The sequence below is a fragment of the Drosophila mauritiana genome, chromosome 3L (assembly GCF_004382145.1).
Source record: "Drosophila mauritiana strain mau12 chromosome 3L, ASM438214v1, whole genome shotgun sequence".
NCBI classification, from domain to species: Eukaryota; Metazoa; Arthropoda; class Insecta; order Diptera; family Drosophilidae; genus Drosophila; species Drosophila mauritiana.
The window spans coordinates 12,500,901-12,519,374 of record NC_046669.1 but is presented as its reverse complement, the minus strand read 5'-3'; the positions used below and the strand labels follow the sequence as shown (position 1 = coordinate 12,519,374).

The following is an 18,474-nucleotide window of genomic DNA, read 5'->3' as shown; positions in this document are numbered from 1 at the left end:
TTTTTTCCACCAACCAAGAAGTAAAAGCGCTATATTGCATTTAAGTTCAGATGACATAGAATCATCTTCGAATGTATATATAGTATTTCATTTTAAAGAACATTAATTCTAGCATTTATCTTTTTAGACGAGTAATTGTGACTGCAACGATTTCGATGATAAAAATGAAAAAAAAAAAAAATAACTTACGAATGGTACATGAAATGAGATGGAATTTAAATTGGCAATTGCCAACGAAAAGTTGGCCATATTTGACGATAAAATTAAGGACAAAAACGAGATAATTGAGGCCTTAAAAATGTCTAATAACGTTTATAAATCAGATTATAAGGATAGATTGGATGCTCAGGCAAGCATAATTAAAAAACTAGAGGAGGAATTGTCAACCTTAAGAAAAAAAAAGTTAAACTCTAGCCAAGATCTTGAGACAAACATCAATAAATCAAAAAGAAAAAGGTACTTATTTCTTCCCTCGAAGCTCAGATTAAAGAGAAGACTAAAACTGAAAGAGACAACTCACAACATATTAAATCCTTAAAGTCTCAGATAGGCGACAATGATGAAAAGCTAAAGGACAAACAAGATCTTATAGCAACACTCGAAGTTCGTTTGAAAGAAAGCAATAGGAAAAATATTGAAAACGAACATATGATCCAAGCGTTCAAATTTGTAGGATAATTTCTGAAGAGAAGGAATATAAATCTCTTATAGCATCCCTCAAAAATCATTTAGGCCAAAAAAGCGAAACACTGGAAAAAAATAAAGGGGTAATATCTTCACTCAAGGCTCAAATAAAGGAGAAAGATAAAATAAACAGTGAGGAGGCGGAGATTTAAGAAAAAGATCACCAAATTTTTTATTTGGAACTGGGTCTAAACCAGTTGCTACCTTATGGTGAAACTGAAACTGCTAATCAGGAAAGACTGAAAGAAATCCATAAGATTATACCATCAGAGGGTCAAAACGAACAACAAATTTCCAACGCTTTGTAAACAAATTTATTAAATAAAACACATGTATTAACTATTCTATACTTTTATATCGCAAAGAAGAATATTGAACATTACAGCTTTATGTCATCAAGGGGACGCCATCTTGCGGGAATTTCAAGAACGACGGTGCTGCCACCCTCGTGAAAAAAGGTCCTTTAAACCGCAACTCCCCAATACAGATAAACATTTCCCCATTATTCAATTTACTATAAAAAATTAAATGGTCGTTCATCTTTTATATTGCTAATCTGTATTGCAAATACTTCATCAAAAAATGGTTATCTTTCAATTAGATAATGGTAACAGTAACATTAAAAAAATATGAGCTGCATTATCAAAGGGTATACAAAAGACAAGGCTTTCCGGAGAATTTGCTTTTTATTACATGTGACAGCTTATCATTCAAGATAACCGAATACCCAAAATAAACCTTTTTTCGTTTGCGGTTAGTCAGTGAGCATTAGCTGTTCGATAGGATGGGTAGCGCCAAACTTGAAGCGATGAAGGAATATTTAGGTTTAGAAGAAAAAACAACAATTTTTAGCTTGAACCCTTACTGTTTATATGAAATATTTCGCCAAATTCACAAAAACTGCGCACTCAAACAAACCAATGATATATTTTTAAAGTACAGTGATCTTATAAACTTTGCTATTTGCTGTGATCATCTCAACAAGGCGTTCAAAAAATGGAGTCTTACTCTTTATAAGGAGCTGTGTATTGAAAACACATTCCTCAATACGTCCATATGCATAGAGATTAATTTCTCAAACCTTCATTCGCACATGTATGGATTGTCGAACAATGAAAAGAAAATGTTCTGGATTAATTTCAAACATCACATTATGGAGAACGAACAACTGGAGTCATTAAAGGTAATTTACGAACCAACACGTTACTGGAGTGATTACTTAGAAAGATTTGAGGACCTCATAAAATCGGTTCATGGCAAGCCAAAACTGAGCGAGCTCTCTATGAACATAAACGGTAGTTAATTTTTTAAATTTAATTTTTTTTTAAAGTAATCAATAAATCAATTCTTTTAGGATTCAGCCTTGAGATCGTGCCGCAGATCACTCACCTAGAGAAACTAGAGCTGAATGTTCGATTGGATTCCAGAATCCTGGTCGAGCTGTGTAAACTGAATCCAAGCCTACGAAGACTCACGCTAAGAAATTCCGAAATATTTGGCAGGTTATCCGATATAGTACCTCATTGCACTCAACTGGAATATCTGAGCTTTGTGATGAAAGAGGTAGATGCATCCGAGTACGCAGCCCTGGCCAATCTGCCGCAACTCAAGGCATTAATTCTGTGTGGCGAGCATCTCGAGGGATCGCTGGTGAAGCTCTTTAGTCGTTTCCAGGAACACCAGCAGATCCAGAGCATATGCATCCCAGAAACATATGTCAGCAACGCAGAGGCCATCGCCTTGGCATCCATTGGCTCAGTGGTTTCAATCAAGTGCTGTTTGCGGGATAAATCGTTCTATTCGGACTTGCCCTTAAGCGGAAAACTTACTAATATCTACATCCTGGGTCACCCCATGCAATATAATCCAGACAATCCGTATTACAATGAGAAGGAGGAGGATTTCCTCAAAGTGACTTATAGGGCACATAGACCGTTAGCCGTCACTCGTGCGTATTATCAATATTGGCAGACCAAAGATCCAAAGCTATTGCAATTGTCCTTCGACGAAGATTATCTGCATGCACATCGTCTCCATTGCATAGGCTGGTATGATGCCAATGTTCTACCAGCTACAATGCAAAATTCATCAGAACAATTCTCGGTCTCTATCGCCGGGATTGTGCTCAATAAAAAGGTATCGATTTCCGATGCAGAACTTGCCGTCCTCGCTTCCATACCCACGCTTACCACCATTCGGTGTTCATTTGTTCAAATAGAGCAGATAATCGCGGTTAAACTGCAGCAACTTGATGCGATTACAGATACCGCAAACCGAGTGGATAAAATTAAAACCGAATTTTGCAATATTTATTTCGTCCATAGCCACGAATCTGTGACCCTCGTACTGGAAGTTTTTGTACAAAGTATCCTGAGTTATGGGTGTATCCTTGCCCCCCTTGCCAATTTAAGAAACTTGAAACGCCTGGAGATAAGGGGAAAAATTATGAGCGGCTCATTGGTGGAGCTCTTTAGGGCTTTGGGCGCCTTGGAGAAACACACACTGCAAGAATTAGAAACTGCATTCCTTGACCCAGAGGAACTCGAAGAGGTGGTAAAGATCCAGAGCTTGAGGATACTTAAAAGTGGTTTCTTTTGCTCAAGATATATAAGTGAACTGGCCAACTTAGAGCAACTTGAGGAGCTTACACTTACCGTTCATCCGCAGGGATGTCTGATAGAGTTGTTCGGTGTCCTGGCCTCCAAGCAGCCTCAAGTACTCAAAAGACTCGTCATTCAGAATACAAAACTTACTAACCAAGAAGTTGGCCACCTTGCTGGCATAAGATCCTTGGAAAGCCTTCAGCTCGGTCTGCCCGAAGTGAAATATTGGGAACAGCCACCAAAAGATACAAAAAATCAGGCAGTCGTGAACTATTGTCAAAAGTGTCGGCTGGCCCCGGGTTCATTCGCATATGAGAACCAAACTCATCAAACTGACATTCGTACATTGATAACTGCGGATGATGAAGAGCCCTTGGATGCTCAGTTTAATTTTTTAACGCAATTGTACGGCACCTTGACTCCCACGCACTTGGCACTCTTGGCCAATTTGCCAAATTTAGAGGAATTAAAAATGTACCTTAATTACAATACACAAGATGCGGCGAACCTATTGAACACAATAGCCTTGCAGTACCCTCAAAAGTTAAGAACACTTGCATTTGCATCTCAGGACCTTAGGTTGGTGTCGCTGTTCAAGGATTTGCAATCCTTCGATTGCATTGTTAGCCACATGAAAGATATCGAGTATATATCTCAGCTAAGAAATCTGACAGACTTGCAGATCGACAATCCTCTTGGTATATCCCTGTGGCAGCTTCTTAAGGAACTGAAAGTTTTAGAGAATCTTCAGTCCTTGATTCTGGATAATTCGAATCTGGAATTTTTAGAGCTTGTTGAAGTAACAAAACTTAGTTGGCTGAAACGATTACGACTCGGTCTGGCCAAGAAACAGTTCATCTTTATGCTAATTCGATTGGAAGATCTCGAAGTCTTGGAAATTACATCCACCCATTACGCAGCGGAAAATGAAAGCAACTTCCTTTATTTATTTCTAATAAAGTGCAAAAATATTAAATCAATATCTCTTTATCGGTTCTACGATTTTCTCAGAAAGGATTATGTCAATGGAACACTTAATCATATTAAGCTGTTTCGGAATCCCTACGAGCACCCGCCTTTCAAATTGCGTGGAGTTTGGTCTGACTTCAAAAGATTCAATCATGTAAGATTTTGGTTGCCGTACTTGCAAATATATCTTTTATTTTATTTTTAACTTTTTTTTTAGTTGAACTGTTATAATAATGAGTTTATGGAACTGAGGCGGCAGGATGGTAGCTATCAAAGTAGTGATGAATCTGATGAAGACTAATTAAAACGCAATTTATTAATTAATACAACTCCTTATATAACCTGAAGATATGTTGTTAGCTATAAAACTACAGGCATTTAATTTATTTTTATTACATAAAATAGTTAGAAGTCACAGTTTCATAAATATATTTATTACATGTATATAAATATGCACCTATGCATACACCTTATTATTCAGAGCATTTGTATAACAACTTTATGTATCTTACATCAAATTTACAAAATAAGAATGGCATTAGTATCACTCTACCGGAAATTTGTTTATAGCGTCGTCGAATATCGTAAAAGGAAACCATAAAAACAATCCTAAGGTGATGCCCTATAAAATGTCCTATAAAAGGGATTTTTTTAAGTATTTCGCAGTATGGCAAAACTTACTATTGATACAAATTTCCCATATGTTAATTTTTATGGCGCCAAATGCTGTGTCCTTTGAAAATCTACAACACATTTTACATTCTGTTAAACATTTCAAAATAATCATTTGACTTACATTTATTTTTTACGTTTCATTACAAAACATTTTCCGGGTCAAATTCAATGTAGACGGTTTCTCGCAACGAAATTATTATTATATCTAAACAAATTTAAATTTTGGTAGGAACAGATTTCTAAGACAACCGTTATTAGGGAATAAAACAAATAGGAAATCTTTTAAATATTTCTATGTTAACATTTATTTAATGTTTCTTTTTTATATTTTCTTTTCTAAATGGTACACAGATGTTTTCATTACCTTCTTATCAATTTAGCCAAATTAATAAAAGTGAGAGCAACAAATTATGTTTAGACCAGCTTTTGCACTTGATGGCTTATATGCTTACAACACTTATCGTATCCGACATTCATTTAACTCACATACTTACACATATTACAATGAAATCAAAATATTATTTATTACCCACCCACTGATGTGGGTTTCATTGTGTAAATTTATTATGATTTCCTGCATATGCAACAATCAATTCTCACACTTACAAAAATAAACAGGCATTTTTCAATTATTCGCCAGCACATCCATTCACACTAAGCATATGATCTGAGTCAACAGGTTTGCAATTTGAAATCCATAGCACTTGCTTTGAGTATACATATACTCGGAGATTAATATTTGGATTATAGACTCTAGGCTCTAGAACAGCTGAAATCAAACCGAAATCACAAAGTACCCTATACAGTTTATAGTTATAGATATATAGTAATTAGTACAGTGGAGTAGTATTGCCTATAGTTAGAATTTGCGCTTGCTTTTAATTGGAATCATTGTTCACATGTTTTTTCTTGAGCATTGTGTATATATACTCGGAAAATCTGACATTTTACGTATTTCATTAGCCACATCAAAGCGCTAGAAAATTGATCATCATTAAATGTGCATTACTTTTTTTGATTTAAACGGTTTTGTTAAGACTTTCAGTTGGTTTTACTCATTTAACTAGCCAAAAACCTATTGACTAATGAAAATTATTGTTCGCGGGCATGAAAAGACGAACAGTGAAGTTAATAAGTGTGGATGCAATCAATTTCCTGCTTTCTAGCAACCATTTTTCAAACTCTAAATATCTAACACTTCTTGGAGCATTCAATTTAGATTTTAGGATTTGCTATTGAAGTCAACGGAATCTTGTTTATGTAGATATGGCTGTGTAGAATGTGTCGCATGGGCTCCTTCCAAGTCTTATTCAAATATCGCTTAGATATTTTCAAGCAGTGCGTCCGGCGTCTGAGGATCTGTGGTCATCTCGTCGCTGATATCGCCCACCGAACTGCTGACCGTGGACAGGATCGATGATATGGTGGCGTTGATCACCTCGGCACTTCCGCTAACCACCGTGCTGGCGAGCGCCAGAGCTGTGGTGGTGATAACGGTGGCCAGTGCCGGACTGGCGGTGCTGGTGGTGGAGCTAGAGCTACTAAGCGTAGCCAGCGTGGTGTTGAGCAGCAGTGGCCCCAGCGTTGTGGCCCCCGTGGTTGGTGGACTCATGGTGCTGGTGCTAGTCAGCGGCAGAGGATGTGGTAGATGGCCATGCCCATGCCCGTGACCATGGAACTGTTCCAGCATCGAGGCGGGCACGTAGGGATATGTGGGACACGGATTCACCAGCTGCGGTCCCAGCATACTCTCGAAAACGTATCCAATCAGAGAGCCCACCGTCAGACCAACATTATACGACAAGGTCATTATATTGCCAGTGACCTCCTTGAGTGTTCCCGGCACCTTTGCCGGTGCCAACATCATGGGCAGGCTGCCCGCCAATCCATTCGTGATGCCCAGGGCGATGGTGAAGACAAAGGGCGCCGTCTCGCCGGAGATCACGGGACGCTGGCGGGGAGCACAGCAGAGGAGCAGGAGCGGCACCAGCACAATCCTTAGTCCCGACAGCAGGATCAGTTGACGGCGCGACCATGGATAGGGACTGGCGGCCAGGATCTTGCCAACCACGTCCGACGTATTAAAGCAGAACATCAACAGCACGGGCATCCAGGAGCGAAGGGCACATGACTGCACCTCAACCTCGATACCCGGATACAGCGAGAGGGTCACGCAGTAAGCCAAGGCGATGCACACCATGTGCGGGTAGATCACCTGGGCCACTCGCCATCGGGTCACGAATCCCTCGCGGATGTCACCCAACTTGCTGGGCCGGCAACGACGTGGCGTAATAACGTGTTCCACCTAGAATATTGGGGTTAGTCAATTGACATTCTTGACATTCGTAACATTAAGATTGCACCTTAAAGGCCACCGTCGTGGGCGTTGTAGGCTCCTGAGCTGGGGGCGTGGCCGGAAGTTCGGGCAGCTGTCCAAGGGCTTCAATGCTGCTCTCGCCGGCAGTCGGATTGGATAGCTCGTAGACGGGATTGCTAAAACTAAGGGTATTTCCAGTGCCTGGAGGTCCGACCGATGTGGTCGTGGTGTGGGTTCCGTCCATCGATAGCACCCCATATCGAGTACTACTTGGAACTCCATCAATCTCCTGCTAAATTGCACAAAGAAATGCGATCTTGTATTACCCACGTAACAATTCACTTGTTTCCGAAAGGCGAACTGTTATCCTTAAAGAAAATACACGTCTTGGTTACAACACTCACCTCATCCGGCCGCAAAACGATCTTGGAGCAGGCCTCCACATGGAACCGCACAAACGGCGAGTTAATGGTGGCCACATGCAACAGGTAGCTGAAGAGTATGTAGAGCGTTGAGGTCAGAAAGAAGATCACCGTGGACACGCGATCGTTGTTAATCAGCAATTTGGTAACGACCCGATTGGAAGACACCAGGAAACCGGCGATACTCTCGCCGGCCATCACCGCCTGGGTATACTGCTTGGGCAGCATGGAGGCGAATCCATAGAAGCTCGACTGCTGCACAGTACATCCGATGGCGGTCAGGGCAACCGCTGACATATTCACCAGATACGCGGTATTGGTGGCGAACATATGCCAGGCCACCTCGCACACCGCGACGAAGATCAGTGTGGTGAAGGATATCATGTAGCCGAAGAGCACTCGCGATTGGAACGGCGCCACCGATAGCACAATGTTGTTCATCAGTACGGTGCCGAAGGCCACGAAGATGTACGTCATTGACATGTCCAGGGCCACCGGGCGACCCGGGAAGCGTGCCTGCCAGTAGTCCGCCGCAATAATGAAACTGCAAGGCAGTAAGATAATTAAATAATATTTAAGATAGCTAAAAACAATAATGTTTTGTATTTTAGGAAAATGGATTTTAAAACTATAAGAAATGTTTAAGAAAGGCACACAAAATTAGTAGTAAGAAGATTTAACAAAGCGTCTAATAATTAATAATAATATTATTATGTACTGCTCACCTATTGTAGGGCAAAACAAAACCAATGCCCGCTGCCAGTAGAGCCAGGTAGACGGAGTGCCTCTGATCCTTGGGTGCACGGTTATCGAACTCCGGGCTGTCCATGCTGCCTGGTCGCCTCAGGCCGGATCCGGTTGTGGAATGACTGCTCCTCGAACGCCCGGAACCACGTCCGTCCAGCGGCTCATAGGTGGTTTCCTGGCCACCAACATCCATGATGTCGTACTCTTGTTTACGCGACGATTTCCGGTGGCAAATCCTATTTAGTTACTGCCTGTGGTTCTTGCACCTTGGCATTATTTTCCACTTTGGCCACCTAGTGGGCGTGAGTTTTGCTCTGATGTTTTGCCTGCCGTACTTACATACATATAGGGTGCAAGTTCGTCGTTATACACAAATCGATAAACAAAAAAATAACAGACACAAGTGGCTGAGCAATTAGCCACTTGGTATTTTTATAGCACCAACTATCATCTGATTTGGCGGTTACGCCCTTTAATTGAACTGAATTCAATAGCACATTCACTATTTACAGGATATATTTCAACCGCTTTTCAAGAGACATCTGCTTGCCATTCCCTGCCTGTCAAAGTCCTGGCACCAATTTCTCACCACGCCCGCCACTGCGCATGTGGCGTATGATTGATTTTCTACAACTGACCAAATCAGCCTGTTGTTGTTTAGTCGGCTAACTGCAATTGAAGTCTACTTTTGAATGAACATCTTCTTCTTTTGTGCCAGCATGACCGCATTCTAGGTGGCTATAAATCCAAAGAGGATAATTTATAGCGAAATAGATTTTTACATCGCAAGAATTTTCAATTTTTCCGAAAATTCAGCCTCCTGGAAAAATACATCAATTCATATTTTTAAAAGAAGTTTATTTTATTTAAATTGTTTTCGTTTAAAATAAGAATTTTGTATACGTATATTTTTGAATATACATAGCAGAGCAAAAATATACGATTTATGATTTTAATGATAGATTTTTTTACGACAGTTCTAATCTCGAAGAAACCCCAAGGAATTCTATCTGATGCCTGATCAATTCTCCGATGAACCCCATTAAAGCCAGATACTGCAGTTTAATAACTTTTATATAATAAATTGTTTATATATTATAACGGATAAAATAGTACTGTTCTTCTCATATAACAACAAGTAGGTTAATGTTATGTTCACATATAAAATAATACAATTTATCAAGCCGAAAGAGCAAAATTCCAATTTTGTGACCAGATATCAAAGCATATGAAGAATATGCTGCTTATGAAAGAATTTAATTAGCAACAATTCCAAGCAATTATTCCAACCAAGCACATTTTAAATGCCCGAAAACAACAATAATTTCGTATAGATTAGTTTCTTATCGAGTTTCCTCAACGGAATGAACAGTAATTACTTAGTTATTTAGCATTTCTTCGTAAGGGAATATAGTAAGCTGCTTCTTTTAGTGATTTTTTTTCGATGCATCGTCATAACTGGGTGGCAAGTTCTATTGATAAGACAGAAAAAAAAGATTAGTCATTTTTCAATACAATGTTCCACATCACATACATTATAAGAAGGTGGTAAATCATTGTTGCCTGATCCACTGGGCCCGCCTTGGTTGTAGGGTGTGTTGTAAGCACTCGCTGCAGCTTCTGCTTCTTTGGAATCTGTTAAAATAGAAAACAATCCATTTTGGTAGTAAATATTCTCAAGCTCCATATACACAGCATACAATTTACACCAATTTGCGTTTCACCTCTTACAATTTGTTTACGGTATCAGAGCTGGAACCAGCACAACACACATGGGTCTTTGAATTGGATAGAAATAATGATGGGTGCTGCCGAATCTGGCTACTATTGGTTCGCATTTTGTGGGTAGTAAAGAAAAAGTTAAAGAAGAAACCATTAAAAGTCACTAAACGAAATGGGGTAGACTAGACTACTTCAGGACTCGGCTTTTGTTAGTAATTTGCTTTGGGTAACATTGAAACAATAAATCTTACTTGTCGGGATGGCTATTTGAGGTACAGTAGTTTGCTTTTAATTACACTGTAAAATAGGTCAAAAGATAAATGCTTTCTTTTAGATTCGTAAAATAATTTTGTTTTGATTAGTAATAGGTTAATCGTTATTTGGATATTAGGTGAGAAACCTGATAAGGGAATTCAAAAATGGAAAAAACAAATATAAACACTACCAAAAAAGGAATATTACACCGTAAAATGAATTATGCTAACAAATCATTTATTATTTGGACAAATTTAATAATTTTGTAAGTCGGAAAAATAAACAGAACGAATGCTTCTGAATTGTTTTTGGATGCCTCTTGAATACTTTGAGCGTCCGAAAGCAAAAGGTGCTTCATGATACTTCAATTAAATTCTTGATAACATTTAAGATCTTTAGATGTTTCGACTATTTTAAAGATGTTCATAATTTTCTTGTCCTTTTGCTCATATTTTTTTATCTTTTGCTAGAATAAAACCAATTTAGAAATGTGCATTGTGGGAGGGAAATGTTAAAGAAGTGATGGACGGGTTGATGAGTTCTACTCACTTCCAGGGGGCAAGCTAAAGCCCATAAAGCTGGCTCCAGATGCGGCGGCTCCTCCAGCTGCTCCTGCTGCTTGTTGTCCGGGTGGCGGTGGTCCACCTGGATAGCCATTTGGATTCCCATTCGGTTGCTGAAATCCGGGGGTGTTAAATCCGCCAGGAACATTGCCGTATCCACCATATGGCTGTGGACCATTGTACGTCTGAGCCGGAGCAGCGTACGGCGGTTGAGGTGGACAATTCGGCGCACATGAAGCGTACGGCGGAGGTTGGACATATCCACCGGCCCATCCTTGTGGCCCATAGCCCGGCTGCTGTTGTTGCTGCTGCGGCGGCGGCGCTGAAAAACCATACCAATTGGGTTCATTCGACGACGGAGCCTGCGGCTGTTGCGGTGCTGGTTGGTGAGCAGGTGGTGCTAAGACGAAAAAGAGAGGAGTGCCCCATTGGGTTAAACGAAGCGAGTGCGTAGCGTGAATTTCGTGGAGAAGCCAGGTTGCCAATTCGCGTAGCGGTGCCAGAACAAAAGCCGAGTATGGATTGGGTAAATTGCACGTGCGTTCAACTTACCAATACCCGGATACGGCGGCGGATTGTCGCTCATAAAGACCGTATTCGGCGCAGGGCCGCTGAAGGCGTCATGATGTGGCAGCCAGCCATAGTAGCCAGGTGGTGGCTGATATGCCGGCGGTGGTGCCTCATTCCAGGATCCAGCCGGCTGATAGGGTGGGGGATCATCACCAGCCAGACCACCGCGGTGGTAATTGTTCATCGCCGTCTTGGCGGAGCGCAGTAGAGCTTGACCATATCTATAAGAAATTGACTTGTTAATCAGAACATTCTATATTCGCTCGAGTCAATTCTGTAGTTAGACTGGCGAGATCCGTCTAATTAGTTTTAATTCGGGTCTACAATGCACTTACTCAATTGCGCCGCCTGCCTTGAAATGGAGCTTGAACTTGACCTCGCCCACGTAGTTTCCATTTGGCTGAGCGCGCACCTTTCCCTTGATGTAGTTGGCCCCAAAAACGGGCTGTTCGATTTCCACATCCGAAAGAGCAACAAACGGGGCACTGAACGATTGCATCGAATCCGAGGACTTCTTGCTATTGAAGATCATTCGGTGGGAGGTGAGATAAATCCTGCCGCCTTTGGAGCCCTTGAAGATGGGATTGTCCTGACCGGAGAACTCCATGGAGACACTGTCGCTGTGGAGCAGTATGCTGAAAGTGTAAAAACAGTTAATTTGTGTGCCATATTTCTATCTTATCGCTGGAACATAGGATAATTTCCTTTCAAATCGCCAGCCACACGTCAGTGTTTACATTCATGACGTCAGGATGTTCAGCATTTTCAGTGTTCATTTAAGGACTTTTCCGGTAACTTACTACTCGCCAGCATGGATGAGCACGCCGTTGTTGGCGTGAGCCGTATTAACCGACATGTCTCTTTAATTTTCCAACTGTTTTGAGTCCACAAAAATTTGCACAAATTTCACACAACTACGTTTTGTTTTTCTAGAAAACTGACGACAGCTGATGATTCATAGTGAAAAGTGTGGCAGCGCCGAAATTATCGGATATCGATACTCTTTTTAAGGTGACCAGTTCGAGCAGCCACTCATCTCTAAATATAATTAGTTTTTTTTTATACATACCTGTCGTACAATTACTGGGGCGTTAATATGCGTAAGTGATAAGATAATGATTTAAAAAGCCCACTAAATGTGTAGCAAAGCAAATGAAACAAATAGAAAGGTCTTGAAAATTCAGAAACAACATTATTTGCGGTAAATTCGACTTTTATCAGCAGGTGGGACTTACGCCATTTTGGGCACTTGCCACCCCCCAGCTTTTATTTCTTTTTTTTGCCTATCGAAAATTGAGGTGCTCAGCTGATTGGTTATTTTGTTTTGCTACCGGCTTCGTTTGGGTTGTTATCTTTTTTAAAGCGAATTACAAACTGTGTACATTTTGCAGTACCGCTCTTTGGGACCATGCCGAATGGCGTCAGTTTGCCAAATCACCCGAACTTCCTCAACCAGTTGGCAGCTGCAATTTCCACGGCGGCCTCGAGCACATCGGTCGTGGGAAATCCCTCTTCGCCCCCCAAACAGATCCAGAATAAGATGGCAAAACAACAACAAACACAGGGCAGTGCGCCCATGGATCTGGAGAATGAGAACGAACACTCTGCGGATGTGAGCTCATCGACGATGCACAAGGAACCCAAGTTGCAGGCCACATCCAACTCGCTCACTCTACCCGATTCGACGCAACTATACCTGAATGGCTTGGTACACACGCCACCTGGATATCTGTATTTTCCGGCCACCCAAGCGGGTGGTGCTACTGCAACCGGCAATCCATCCTCTGCTGCAGGGGGATCCACGCCGACAGCTTCAGCAAACAGCACCGCCAATGCGCAAATGCTAATGGATCCTACGGCCATGATGGCGGCGGCGATGCAGCAAATGCAACAGATGCACTATGCAGCGGCAGCAGCAGCCGGAATGACCACAGAAACAGGAGCTGGACTAGAAGCAACACTTAATGCGGGTAATAAAACCAAGACCAAATTATAACCTTAGATCTCCCTTCTAATAGAATCATTCCTTAGATGGTGTTACACCAGCTGGCCTCAAGGAGGTGATCAAGACCAAGAACTGCATCCTGTTTCCACCTAATCCAAACGCACCTCCTCCCACAATAAGGGAGCGGCCACCAGGTTGCCGGACGGTGTTTGTGGGTGGACTGCCGGAAAACATAACCGAAGAAGTGATCCGGGAGATCTTTGAATCGTGCGGCGAGATCACCACATTGCGCATGTCCAAGAAGAACTTTTGCCATATTCGCTACCGTCAAGAGGGTGCCATAGACAGGGCCATCTACCTATCCGGCTATAGATTGCGTATATCAGCGCTAAATGAACCTCCCAACTTTGGACGCCTGCATGTGGACTACGCACAGGCACGGGATGATCAGTATGATTACGAGTGTCGGCAGAGGCAGCATCAGAGGGAACAGCGTCATCGTGAGCGCATGTCGATGGACAGGATGCGATCGCAGTCGCCGCCACCAATACCACACTACACGGATCACGAGGCTACGTCTGTGGCGGAGCACCTACGCACCAACGAGACTTTCGTAAAGGCCATTCAAACGATCACCGCGTGGCTAGAGCGGGGAGATTGCACAAAGCGGAACGCCAATGTCTTCTATTCGATGATCCAGAGCACTCATGCCCATGTACGAAGACTCCATGCGGACAAACTGCAACTGGAGGAGGATCTGAAGAAGGCCAGAGACAGCTATCGCAACCAAATGGGCACCATGTCCACGCAATGTAAGTATTTCGGCCTTTCGGCCGGAAGATCAGCTTTCTTAGCTCTAGTCTAGACGGGAAACTAGGCGCCGATCCCACTTTGAAATCCTATTTTTCTGTTTACGTTGCGCCCGGGTTAGCCTTTTAGCGTCTGTATATCTGAACAATCTACCAGCGTACTACACATCCAAACACCTACACCTACACTGAAAACACACCATACCCATCCTACACAATATTTAGCAAATCTAGTCATCGAATTATTAAATGCCAAACTCCACATATGAAACTACCGTCTAAAATTTGCTCGCCAATGGTCGCTGGAGCAAGCCCAATGAATCCAAGCAGGATCAGGTAAAGACTAGCCGAAAAAGACGAAGCCCAAGGCCGCCGCACAGCAAAAGTCAGTGGATGAGGCGACAATCGAGATTGCCTTTGTTATAACATCTTAAAATGTTTTCTAATGGTATATGGAGCCTAAGCACAAGCTTTGGCATTTCAAAGATTAATGCATTTACTAGGAAGTTCAGTCGTTTTAATAAGTTTTACTAAATAATTACTGCCAATTAACTACCGCTAATAAGAATTAAATCAAAACCCGCTTAAATTATCAATTATTTTGATAATTAATATTAATGTAAAACTATAAAACAACATCTCGCATTCATTTAACAGTTTGATTTCCTGATTAAAATGGAACATCATTTCTTATTCAATCATATTTTTTTAAAAAGTTGGTCGCCCTTTTCACTGATTCGCTCCACTGTGCGGCTGATCCTCACTCACTTTCACTGTGTCTCGACACCACCACAAAAGTCTTAAGTCTTATTTGGCCCAAAAGGTTTGTAAGCCGCAAGGCAGAGAGCAAATTGAAGCAATTGGTACAGTAATGGATTGAGGTCCTTGTAGAGCATCTCAGATAATCTCAGACTCGGACAAACGTAAAGATAGGTAATCACGCTGTTGTATTCTCTCTAGATTGTACCTAATATATCAACCTTAAATAACAGTAACTACTCTAATTAAATAATTGCTATGCGAGGGTTTCTCCTGTAGTTTAATTTCAATTTTTCATTTCTCACTCATTTTATTCGCAAGAGAACAAGTCTAGTTTGACAAAGGTGAAGAGCAAAACTGAATACCAATCCAGATAAACAATCAAAAAAAAAAAATACCCTCTGTCCTCCCTTAATATTATTATATATTATTGCATTATTGTTCAGTCACTCAGATTGAAAAAGTGTTCAATGCCGCTAGTCACAAGAAGGTTTGGGACCATTTCACCAAAGCCCAAAGAAAAAACATCGATCAATGGAAGAAATTAGCCACGGTACGTACTAAAATGTTCAAATAATCAAATACGAACAATTTCAAAGATGTTGCAAATTGTGTAAACAAAAAAATACATTTATTGTCCAATAACTTCGATTCACTGTTGTATCTCTTGGTTTCATAATGTTGTATCCGTTTATGTTGATGTTGTTATCATCGTTGTGGTGTTGCAGTAGATGTCTAACCATTTTACTAACGCAATTTGTGTTATCATTCAGCATGTCGCCCATTCACCCGTCCTAAATAATCATATGGTACTATTCCATTGGTGACGCTTATAGCTGCTAATTGCTTTTTATTAATTGTTAATTTCTATTATTTGTCCCGTGCATTAAGACTCTTTTTAGCTGTTTGTGTTTTCGATTATCAAAATTTCCAAATCAGTTGTGATGTCACTAAAAAAGAAACAATATTAATATTAATGTAATTTGCAAGCTTAAAATGTACTATCGTTTAAATTATGTAGAATTAGATATATGATGTATGAATAAGATTATTTGAAGGGAAACTGTTTAAAAACTAGTAAACTTTATTACTATATGCCTAAAAATTAATTTTACAAAGTAAAAGTGCGTTTTTAAACAGTTTCCTGATCATAAACACTCATTAGTATCTTTCTAAATATGAGGTCTTTTACTTTTATAGCTTTCGCTCTTGATCTGTAATGCTTTGGTCTATCTTTTCTTGGCTTTCAAGTATCATTTGTTGTTGTACTATCTCTATTTTTAACTAAGCATTTGCATAACATTTCCGATACGCTTTAAATACATTGAACTAAACGTAAACCTTAGCCGAGTGTCCACAAACCTTCAAGTTTCTATGGAAAATTGAATTTTATAGAAAACGAGGAAGGTTTTGATGGGCACTCAGTGAAATCGATTGGTTGTGGTAAATAGCAAAAGGAAGAACTAAAAACATTGCTGCTGTGATACATAATTTGTGCAACAAATACAAATTAATTTTTAATAGCAAAAAGAAATTAATCGAAACAAATTCTAAAACTTTTTGAAAATGTGGCGAGGTAAGTAAGCGGACCAGAACAGAGTCGTAAGCAAGGAAACAAATTTGATGCATTATTTAAATACACAAATTTTATAGCTAGGTTATAATATTGTAAGCAATGGTACTGAAACCAAACGAAACCTATCCAACTAGTAGCAACGGGTAATTAATTGAAGCTCCTTTCGCATGCCACGCAGGAACTTCGAACGGTCCAGATCACGGATGATGATGAAATGGAGATCTCCGACGATGAGCGTGACTACGATAGACGCAGCGCAAAGCGGATTCGCTACGACAGTGATGGCTTAAAGGTATGTTTCTGAAATAGTTTAGTAATAGTTTCTTGAAATAAAATAATGATTTTAATTGGATCAGGACGAGAACGACTCTCTACGCTGTCAACTGGAGGCCATTCGACATGAGATGACGCTGGAGCGCAGTGATTATGTCCAGCGCGAAAAGCAGATAAAGGTACTTCAGGAAACCATTCGCAACATGCAGACCCAGCTGCTGCAGACGAAGCTACGCGAACAGAAGGACAACAAGACCATTGAGCAGTTGGAACGAAATCTCAAGGATGCCGGCGTTAAGCAACTTCTGTTGAAGACCAAAATCAAGGAAACAGTGGACAAGTTAAGAGACAAGGAGGCAAGCAGCGCTGGAGCCTCAAATGCTTCGAACGCCTCAAATCTCGACTACAGCAGCGGGGATTCATGTAGCCGGGAAGGCACTGAAATTATCCGCCCACAGGCAGAACCGGAAATAATTGATATCGATAAAGTGGATGATGATGTGCGCATCATAGAGCACCAAAGCGGTGTGGTGGAGATACACGAAATCGAGGACGATGAAAAGCAGGAGCCCGCAAAGGATTCTACGAAAAGCAAAGCAAATGAGTCAATTATGGAAAATGTTTCAAAGTCAAATCATGAGGAGACTATAAACAAAAGCAGCAAAGAGCAAACCCCAACAGTGGCCACGGAGGAGGTCAGTTATGAAAAATATTTATGTCAGAATATATATATACGGAATAACATAATTAATTTTAATAATGCTGTTTCTTTTTAACATGTGTACTGTATATTTCAGATACTCCCTTGTATATTTATAATCCCTATTCTTTGTTTTAGGTGACTTTCAAGTCGCTGGTTTTGTCTGAGGCCAAGATAATTGCTCTAGCCTCAGCCTATCTGGTGCTGCATCCCCATGGCGTTGACATCGCCAACATAGCCAGTTACTTAAGCGAAATGCTGCGCAACAATGCTGCCCCCAGTAACCATGATGATCTAGCCAATATACTCGGAAAGTACACAAATCTCTTCAAGCCGGAAAAGGAGAAGTGGAGATTCTGTGGCTTCAGCGAACCAACTGAATCTCAGACGGACTCAAAGTGAGGGGATGAATGCGGAATGTAGACTCGAATAAGATGACAATTAAATGCTTTAATTATCTTACAACTATATCATAATGAGTAGCAAGTAAGCGGAGGAAAGTGAAATGTTAACCAAAGGAAAGACGCAAGTTTTTCGATGAAATCACGACTTAATGAGACCAGTTCCAGGTTTAAGGGCAAGTACTCGAAGTTAACTCAATCGGAAGAAAGACACCACAAACTAACTACCGTTTCAATTATTTAAATAACTCAACCTAAAGAATATGTATACACTTAAGCTAAATGAATTCAATATATACAAAATATATATACATCAATATTTTAAATAAGCTGAGAGGCGGAAAGTCGCGTTGCTTTTGTTGAACGGAAGCGAAAGAATGGAACCAAATAAATTTTATGCTTAACTACAAACAGTTTTCTTTGATTTGAATCTAATAAAATATTTGGTTAATAACACACACATCATTCAAGAGAGCAGAATCTT

General features: G+C 40.7%; 5 protein-coding genes across 14 annotated transcripts; 3 read left to right on the top strand and 2 right to left on the bottom strand.

The window, feature by feature from the left end:
- Positions 1-208: 208 nt before the first annotated feature.
- On the top strand, positions 209-992 carry LOC117141878. The gene is given in 3 exon segments (XM_033305567.1): positions 209-446; positions 449-655; positions 658-992. Coding segments are annotated over 3 exon segments (780 nt in total).
- A 469-nt stretch (positions 993-1,461) lies between these two features.
- Positions 1,462-4,653, top strand: LOC117140195. Its single transcript, XM_033302976.1, has 3 exons — positions 1,462-1,979; positions 2,039-4,410; positions 4,474-4,653. The coding sequence occupies exons 1-3, from the start codon at positions 1,469-1,471 to the stop codon at positions 4,555-4,557; spliced, it is 2,967 nt and encodes a 988-aa protein (XP_033158867.1). The 5' UTR covers positions 1,462-1,468; the 3' UTR covers positions 4,558-4,653.
- Positions 4,654-5,210: 557 nt separating this feature from the next.
- Positions 5,211-9,116, bottom strand: LOC117141235 (equilibrative nucleoside transporter 4). Of its 2 annotated transcripts, none has more exons than XM_033304598.1 (4): positions 8,396-9,116; positions 7,653-8,214; positions 7,295-7,537; positions 5,211-7,236 (listed from the first exon to the last, which is right to left on the bottom strand). In XM_033304598.1, exons 1-4 carry the CDS (start codon positions 8,608-8,610, stop codon positions 6,253-6,255), a joined length of 2,004 nt encoding a protein of 667 aa, XP_033160489.1. In that variant the 5' UTR covers positions 8,611-9,116; the 3' UTR covers positions 5,211-6,252. The 2 variants fall into 2 exon arrangements, with proteins under 2 accessions (XP_033160489.1, XP_033160488.1); XM_033304597.1 differs by having other exon boundaries at positions 7,295-7,540; positions 8,396-9,115.
- A 381-nt stretch (positions 9,117-9,497) lies between these two features.
- LOC117139419 (WW domain-binding protein 2) lies at positions 9,498-12,482 on the bottom strand. Of its 8 annotated transcripts, none has more exons than XM_033301698.1 (6): positions 12,328-12,482; positions 11,863-12,162; positions 11,510-11,748; positions 10,944-11,357; positions 9,952-10,052; positions 9,498-9,889 (listed from the first exon to the last, which is right to left on the bottom strand). In XM_033301698.1, exons 1-6 carry the CDS (start codon positions 12,381-12,383, stop codon positions 9,845-9,847), a joined length of 1,155 nt encoding a protein of 384 aa, XP_033157589.1. In that variant the 5' UTR covers positions 12,384-12,482; the 3' UTR covers positions 9,498-9,844. The 8 variants fall into 8 exon arrangements, with proteins under 8 accessions (XP_033157589.1, XP_033157590.1, XP_033157594.1 ...); XM_033301699.1 differs by having other exon boundaries at positions 10,944-11,279; XM_033301702.1 differs by lacking the exon at positions 9,498-9,889 and adding an exon at positions 10,391-10,436 and having other exon boundaries at positions 9,962-10,052.
- Positions 12,483-12,527: 45 nt separating this feature from the next.
- LOC117139418 (ecto-NOX disulfide-thiol exchanger 2) lies at positions 12,528-18,401 on the top strand. 2 transcript variants are annotated; one of them, XM_033301696.1, is made up of 7 exons: positions 12,528-12,627; positions 12,919-13,497; positions 13,559-14,284; positions 15,487-15,593; positions 16,795-16,908; positions 16,973-17,584; positions 17,728-18,401. In XM_033301696.1, the coding sequence occupies exons 1-7, from the start codon at positions 12,624-12,626 to the stop codon at positions 17,989-17,991; spliced, it is 2,406 nt and encodes an 801-aa protein (XP_033157587.1). In that variant the 5' UTR covers positions 12,528-12,623; the 3' UTR covers positions 17,992-18,401. The 2 variants fall into 2 exon arrangements, with proteins under 2 accessions (XP_033157587.1, XP_033157588.1); XM_033301697.1 differs by lacking the exons at positions 15,487-15,593; positions 16,973-17,584; positions 17,728-18,401 and having other exon boundaries at positions 16,795-16,880.
- The last annotated feature ends 73 nt before the right edge of the window (positions 18,402-18,474 follow it).